Genomic DNA, 7,890 nt, shown 5'->3' with positions numbered 1-7,890 from the left:
CATCAGTCACTAATCATTTTTACCATGACACAAATGTGCTCTTAACTTATTTTTTTGTTCGACACTGTCAGAATTTGAGAATTTTCTCCTATGTGAACGGATTTTGATAAATGTGACAACTTGTCAAAACAAAATGTCAAGTTAATTTTAAAGATTTTAAGCGATTTTGAGCCTTTATGGGGGTAATCGAACAAACAAACGTTGTATTTAACTCGTTCTTGTGTAAATTGGACTTTTTTGGTACTCGTAGGCCTTTAAAACGCTCGTTGCACTCGCGTTTTAATCTGGCCCACTCATACCAAAAAAAGACCAATTTACACACGAACTCGTTAAATAAATAACTATTATAACACATCTGTTGGCATACTAAAAATAAGCAAGTTATCGTAGTATTTTGCAACCCTAATTTTCGTAAATACCTAACCGAAAACCGCTTCATTTTCTTCAGATTTTCTTGAAGTTTGCATTAAGCAATGGTACCTATTGATCGGACCTTGCTGTACATCAAGAAATTTACAGAACAAGATTTATTGCTTATTGATTAATAAGAGAATTTGTCTAGTTACGTGACACAATTCTTAGATGTTTAATGTTGATGTAATGTTATCAAAGGAACTAATCGAACTCCTCTATCAAAAATTGGAGTTACCTGTACTTCTATAGTTACCTGGGGGATGCACAGTTCGGAATCCGCAGTCCGATAGTTCCATTTTCATTTAATGTTAGTGACTTAATTTTTTTCAGAAATGTTACTGTATCTGTCAATGTCTTCTGTTATGTATTTGATTTGCAATTTTAGGTTATGTTAAGTGCGGTATAAGTGAAAAAAATAAAAATCAAATAAACCCTTTAGATTGTTGTGAAAACTCGTTTAGTTATGGCTCTCAGGCTTACAAGTTTCGTGGGACTTCGCCTCTTTCAAGTACGTTGGTAACTTAACGATATCCACCTTTTTCAGGTTATGTTGTAGGACAGCACCCCCATGTTAGTGATTCCGTCAAGCGACCGGTTTGTACGCTACAGAAGGACCAAACACTGGGACCCCAAATGGAAGTCGCTCCGCGGGCAGAAAGTCATGAAAGTAGAGCTGCCAAACTTCCGCGAAAGTTTTGAAGATCTGTCTGAAGAGGAGATGCGTTCTCGATTAAAGGAACAAGGTCTGCTGCCCCCACGACCCTGGACCGAGAAGCCATTTTTCCTCAGCTCCACGGGCGGGATTTTTGAGCCGTACGTGCCGCCAGAAGGTGACGGCAAAATATCGCCGATTCACGTGCAAGGTGCCAAACAAAAGCTGCAGTATTTGGAGAAGAAGTCAAAAACGATGATGGCAATCCGCAAAATTAAGTCGTTCGAAGAGGATTTCGACACCGCAACGTTTTGCAAACACGCCGAAGATATTTACATAAAGATGCACGATTGTATAGCGAAGAAAGATTTGGAAAATATCACGGATTATGTTACCGAACGAGCGTACCCTGAAGTAATTCACAACATCGAGTATAAGACGATTCACTGGAAATATATTAAAAATATAGAGTTGCCCAGTATTGTGCATGCGCGGTGCACGGACGTAATTACAAAAGAAAATATCTTTGGACAAACAACTGTCAGGTTTCACACTCAACAAGTAAAAGAATGAAACATTGTTAAGTGTGATTTGTTAATGGTTGTGCGCTTTCAGATGCTTGCAGTTTATGACAGGTTTGGAAGGCTGATGCACGGCAGCGAAATCATAGGCAAAGACGTTTTGGAGTATGTAGTTTTTGAAAAGCACTTGGCCAACGAATACGGTAGATGGAGAATCCACGGGAAAATAATCCCAGATTGGTTGCCCCCCAAAGAACCGTCGCCCATAACATACGTTAGGCCTGTCGAGACGGCAACCCCTCCCGAGACTGCCGTCACTGAAACGTCAAAAATCCCAGAAAAGGAAGTCTCGAAAGAAAGTAACTCTTAAAAACGTACAAAAAAATATATATATTTTAAATATTAAATTATGTCATAATATACAAAAATCCAATAAATTATCAAAGTTAATTTTTACAATAATATACAAGAATTAGCCTAAACAAAGCTGCTCGAAGGTTGCTCTAAATACAAAGTTTGATTTTTATCACTCGCGGTTAATTCTTTAGCTTTATAGAACCCATTCTGTCCCCAATTCGGCGGCTTGATAGGAACGATTTTAGGTTTTGGTGGTAAAGGCGGCGGCTCGACGCACTTCGGACTCTCCCGTTTATTTTCGATGACCGTATTTTCCAAACTGCTACACTTCGAGGGCGTCGACTGATTCGACTTGGAACTTTCGTCCGACGAAAACTTGTTCGGCGAATAAATCCTCAAATTGTTTATTTTATTCTGATTGTGGTTCGTGAACGAATTATTGTTGTTGGTCAGGTTGTTGAAGTCTTTCGATATGATGTTCCTGTTCTCGTAGTTGTACTGGGACAAATTCGGGACCCTCTTCGGCCCCCCATCTTCTCCGTTCTCCACGTAAAACCGACTGTTGTTCGTCTCCACACACCGCAGCGCCGCTTGCTTTCGCATGTTGTGCTCGTTGTTGTCCTTGTCCTTTAGAAAGTCCGGCAGCTCGAAGTTGATCTCGGTTCCTCGCTGATCCTCTAAGCGCGACCTCTGCGCCCTCGTCAGCCCTTCGACCAATTCTGCAGCAACGTGATCGTTGGAATTTGACAATTACACGGACGACAAAACAACTTACCGTCGCTTTCGCTGCAGGTACTCGTAACTTGTAATTTGTTCACTCCCGTTTTCAACTTGGCTATCAGCGGCTTCTTCGCTTGCTGCTCCCCGATCGCGTCTTCCCCGCTGTTGCCGTTCGGGTGTCCCTTCAATTTGGGCATCAGCGACTTCTTCTTCCTGTCGTGAAGTCCCGAGTCCCGTCTCAGGAACCGTCCGAAGATCCCTGACGAATGTTCCGAGCCCCAGTCTTCGCTCTTCACCGAGCCCTTGTCCGACTTCTGCTTGAGAAACCCCGAGTCCGCCTTCTCCTGCAGGATGTCGTCGAATACTTGATTGGTAATTTCGTCCAGTTTCGCCTTGTTGTTCACTTTGATAACTGGATTTCCAGGTACGTTTTTCGCTTCTTCGCAATACTGAATTCTAAGTCTTTTCTCGTCGATGGCGGTGACGGGCAAGTTAACGTCGACCGGTTCGTTCTCGTTCAGCGTCACTTTCGCCTTTTCCAAATTGTATTTGTATCTCAGGAGGATCGGCCTGAGGACGTCTCCGATTATCTTGGTCGTTTTGGACTTGACCGATATCACTTTCTTGTCCGGCAAGTCCAGTTTGAAGACGACTCTTTGCTCGACCGTCACTTCGCATGTCGCCAACTTCGTCGAGGGCTCGTTGATGTCCATCGCCTGCGAAAATTCACATTCTCAAATTCTCATACGGTGCTTTCGGAAGTGCTCTTGCGAAAATAAAATCAACTTATCAGCTTGTAATAAACGATTGCGTTATTTGTCACAGAATTTTATTTACCAAAGTTTCTCACCACATTTTATCACTATCGCATGTTTACCACGGCGGTCTTGAGGTATATTTCATTTATCGGTAGTGGTTAAATTGCATAAAAGAAATTGCACAAAACTAAATTCTTCTCAATGTAAAGAATGTCATAAGAATAATAACTTTAAACCACCGTTGTTAGTTCATTTATAAATATTTTTATAGTGATTTCGAAAAAAACATATGCAAAAACGAGATGCAGTAAATTTTCCATTAATTCGTAGCACTATTCAGTTATATTATTGGTAATTATCTCATTAAAAAACTTTCATGATGAATTAATGTTAACTGCAAAATAATGAAATGGCAATTTTATCTCGATTCCTTTAGGATTCTGCTAACTAATAAATTTATTATCTTATCTAAATAAACGCAGTTAGAAACTTACTGATGAATGATATCTCCTCTGGGGTTATGCGTTAAATTTAAAATTAATAGAATTCGCTCGAAAAATGATTGCAATTAGATTTTTAGCACGCTTTTCTAAAAAACAATTAATGATATAGATTTTTGTAACACAATGTGTAAAAATTAACAATACATTCTCGTCTCTTTCGAAACTTTTCATTTGTTTCTACACCAAGGAGATAAAAATGAAATTAACATAGCCTACAATAATTAAAAAAAAAAACATGTTTATACGGTACGACTTAAAAACGATAAAGAAATCACAACAAAAAGAAAAATAGTTTAGGTAATTTGTGGAAAAACTTAACAATGGAGTTAAAATACAAACAATTCCAGGTGGGCGAGCTACACAATGACACAAGCCAGACAAATCGAAGAAAAAAAAGGAGGATTAGGAGGGAAAAGATCTTGAATAGCAGAGTACTTGATACTCGTATGTCGAGCAATAAAATTTTTGCGCCGAGGCAGTCGACCATTCATATGACTACGTGTACCAAGTTGTGACGAAAACTGCTGATAATTTAGAGAAAATGAAAATATCGAAGCAAACTGTATCGGAAAATCAAACAAAAGAAGAGCGGTGGCAGTAGATAATGCGAAAGAACTTATGGAAGCACATCCACTCGAAGTCTTTTTTTAAAGCAAATAATGGAATAAGTTAAAACATTGTACGCTTTTTTGTTCATGGCCTACTTTGACTATTTTTTTTATCGTACCGCTTCCTCAATCTTTCATGGTTTTCCACCAGTCTTGTCTATCACATTCTGGAAAACAAACTTCTTTCGTTATTTTTTATTATACGTTGCAGCTGATTTGGATCTGCTGATTCCTACCCTTTCTCAAATACTCTTACTAGCGAGTTCTGTCCAAAAGTCCTCAGACAATCTTCAAGAACTCTACCAACGGGGAACAAACAAAATGTTATTGACCAGTAAGTCCGTTCTTTTGGGTGATGTGAACTTGCAAGGTCGGTCCAAAACAAAATACATATTTTCATTTTAGTGCTTCTTACAGACGAACTGCTAGAGTTTTGATAACGATTTAAAAATGTAAACTTTACGAACTAACAGATGTGAGAAGCGACACCATTTCTTTAAAGCAACACTAAACTAAAACTTAGGATTCAAATTTTCTTGTCTATTGTACTATATCCGACACTAGACGAAAGAGTTATGTTCTCAAAAGTGGAATATTTTTCATCGTCCAAGATTAAAATTTCCTCCAATACATACTTTGAGAACTTGTATCATTTTTCTGCATTTTGCACAGATCATTGTGATTGAGCTGCCTCTCAATGAATTTTAGTGATTTTACTTTTTTGAAATATTATAAAACTTCTTGTCTCAAATTTCTGGAAATACTACACTGAAAAACCCTTCGTTTTGTGGTTTTTATACCATCCGTCGTTGAGATGCTTTGATCCGATTTCTTTTGCATCCAATTTCCCCCCAAGTACGCTTTTTGATGAGTCTTTGGCAGGTTTTCCTTCTTCGTAACATTTGATTGAAGCTTTTCTTCGAAAATTGTTAACTACTTCAGTTTTAGAACATTTTGCAAGGACCGCCTCAACACTTAAAATGGACTGCTCAAATTAATTACAAAATACTAACAACTTGCCTGTAGCTTGACACTTCTCTATTTGTTTCAACAATTATTGTTCATTTACTTATGCTTCAGACGGTCAGAATTGAATGAAAAAAACAAACGTAAAACAACAATAATATTAAACAGGAACAGAATTGGTGTCGGATGCGGAGGGTGAATACGGTAATTTAAAGACCATCTGTGGTTGTCGTTGATCGATGCGAAAAATGGAAATAAATACTGTGAAAAACACGTATTACAAGCCGAGTCTATGACCAGTTGAAATTTTAAACAAAAAATAAATAAAGTGATTACGAGTGAAGTTATTAGCGCCGCGTAAAAAAAAAATGAACAAACCTTGGGATGCTTATCAGTGTAAACTTCAAACGCCGAGTACATCAGTCCCCGCTTATCCAACAACCGCGCAACCAACTGCTGGATAGTCTCCGACGATTTAATTGGTACTACAGTCGTGCTTCCGTTACTCAACAGTACCCTACACAACGGACCCCTAGCAACAGTCGACGACGACATCTCGTTATGAGTTCCTTTACCCGAATCCTGCAACGAAAAACAAAATCACTCCCACATCCACCACGACCACCACGCAAACCTTACTTGCGTCGAACCGATGGCCAAATCTAAAGACGTCAACGACGACTTGCTACTATGAGTATCACTCCCGCCCCCCATCTTCCCGTTAACGCTCTCGTTGCTGGTAATAATATCGACTCTGTTCTGCTTGAACTCGGACTCTCCTCGATCCTTCGACTTGGACCTGTTCTTCCTGTGCCAGGGCAGCAGCGACTTCCGTCTCCGGTCTTCGGCGTTGCTCAGCGACTTCTTCAGCTTGGTGGGCGTGGTCGCGCTGGGGGGCTGCAGCAGGAGTCCGGCGTCCAACTGCGGCTTCTCCACCTCGCCCGAGAGACACCGCTTGTACAGCTGGGACTTGAGGAAGCGGGGATAACTGTCGAACTTCATCAGGTTGAAGATCTGCTTTTGGGCTTGGTCGAAAAGGGCGCTGCTGGCTTGTTGGAGGGACTGTTCGGGACAGTGGCACCCGTGCGAATCCACGTTCACGCCCTCGGGGGCCTCCACGCGCAGGTGCTGCTGGTATATTCTCTGGGCTTCGGCGACTCGTTCCGGACCAGCCGGGAGTCGACGGTAGCGCTCGCATGCCGTCCAGAAGTAGATGTTCTCGGCGCTGAACTCCTTCTTCAGAAATTCCTGCCAAAGGAGACCTTCGTTTAGTTGAACGTGAAATTAAACGCGTTGAAAACAATGTTAAGAACTAAGAAATTGGATGTGAAAATTACATTAAAAAAAAGTAACATTGAATCACCGTTAGAATTCCTGTTTTAATTTTTGCAAATGAACAATACAAAATGGCACCAGAAGTTTCAAAGGAAAAGAGTTTTGTCGATTCTACTTTCCCATCACCTATAACCGGTGGTGACAAAGAGTCATCGTGAATTTATTTCTGTTCCAGTAACCTTGGGAGTTGCTCAAGGTTTTGTACTGTGACCTCTTCTTTTCATTATTTATAATTAACCACGTATTAACTGCCTTCGCAAATCATGCAATTTAGCTAATTTAAACCTCAAAACTTTCTAAAATACATATTTATACGAGACGTAAAATTATGTACTTACAAAACCCCAATATTTTTTTTTGTGAAAAAAAGTACATACCTACATACCTAATGTTGCTTCAAGTCATATTTCAAATAAAATTTGTTTTATGCTTTTCTCTTTTCAAAAAGGATTTATTTTCAACATTCTACTATAAATTGTTACTAAACATATTACATCTCAAACGGTTTTCTTCCAAAAAGAGTATGTAAATAAATGTCTTCTTTAATGGTAGCTGTTTACTGATTTTTTTTGTTGGATAATTTCTGGAGTGGTACAGACTTGAAAAAGATTTCCTCCGATAAGCATCTTCCTTACGACAGTTAACATTCTCATTCAAGAAACGGGCTTTGTTTAATTGAAATTTATACAGTGTTTACCAAAATGTTTGCACAATATGAGAAAAAATATATTCATTGAGTTATCAATAATGTTATTACGGTGCTGGTTGTCAAAAAACTGAAAATATGATTGACAAAAGTTCTAGTAACAATCTTGGTACAAATACATACTTTATTTTCAAATTTTGCTCTGAAAATTTGCCCATGGGCATAAAATCAACATCAGAACCGACTCTTTCCTTACAACTATGTACTGTCAAGATATGTACATAGATTAAACACAAACGCCTTCCAGATTTTTTAAATGTCAAATTTGAGGTATACCGGACGTCACGTGTATCTTGTCAGTCCTAGTCTTAGTCTTAGAAAAAGCGATGATTGTCGTGCCAAATCAATGA

At 39.2% G+C, this 7,890-nt stretch overlaps 2 protein-coding genes across 2 annotated transcripts in view; one reads left to right on the top strand and one right to left on the bottom strand.

The window, feature by feature from the left end:
* The first annotated feature begins 464 nt into the window (after positions 1-464).
* Positions 465-2,037, top strand: mRpL45 (mitochondrial ribosomal protein L45). Its single transcript, XM_069039057.1, has 3 exons — positions 465-922; positions 971-1,627; positions 1,682-2,037. Exons 1-3 carry the CDS (start codon positions 878-880, stop codon positions 1,955-1,957), a joined length of 978 nt encoding a protein of 325 aa, XP_068895158.1. The 5' UTR covers positions 465-877; the 3' UTR covers positions 1,958-2,037.
* Positions 1,959-7,890, bottom strand: part of loco (locomotion defects) — a 38,485-nt gene continuing 32,553 nt past the window's right edge. The window contains exons 3-6 of the mRNA XM_069039028.1: positions 6,139-6,747; positions 5,878-6,081; positions 2,720-3,380; positions 1,959-2,663 (exon numbers count right to left, since the gene is read on the bottom strand). Coding sequence (XP_068895129.1) covers positions 2,065-2,663; positions 2,720-3,380; positions 5,878-6,081; positions 6,139-6,747 — 2,073 coding nt within the window. The 3' untranslated portion in view covers positions 1,959-2,064. The remainder of the gene's footprint in view (positions 2,664-2,719; positions 3,381-5,877; positions 6,082-6,138; positions 6,748-7,890) is intronic.

The sequence above is a fragment of the Tenebrio molitor genome, chromosome 2, assembly GCF_963966145.1.
Source record: "Tenebrio molitor chromosome 2, icTenMoli1.1, whole genome shotgun sequence".
Classification (NCBI taxonomy): domain Eukaryota; kingdom Metazoa; phylum Arthropoda; class Insecta; order Coleoptera; family Tenebrionidae; genus Tenebrio; species Tenebrio molitor.
Note: the sequence above shows the minus strand (reverse complement) of the source record. Positions and strands in the feature narration are given on the sequence as shown.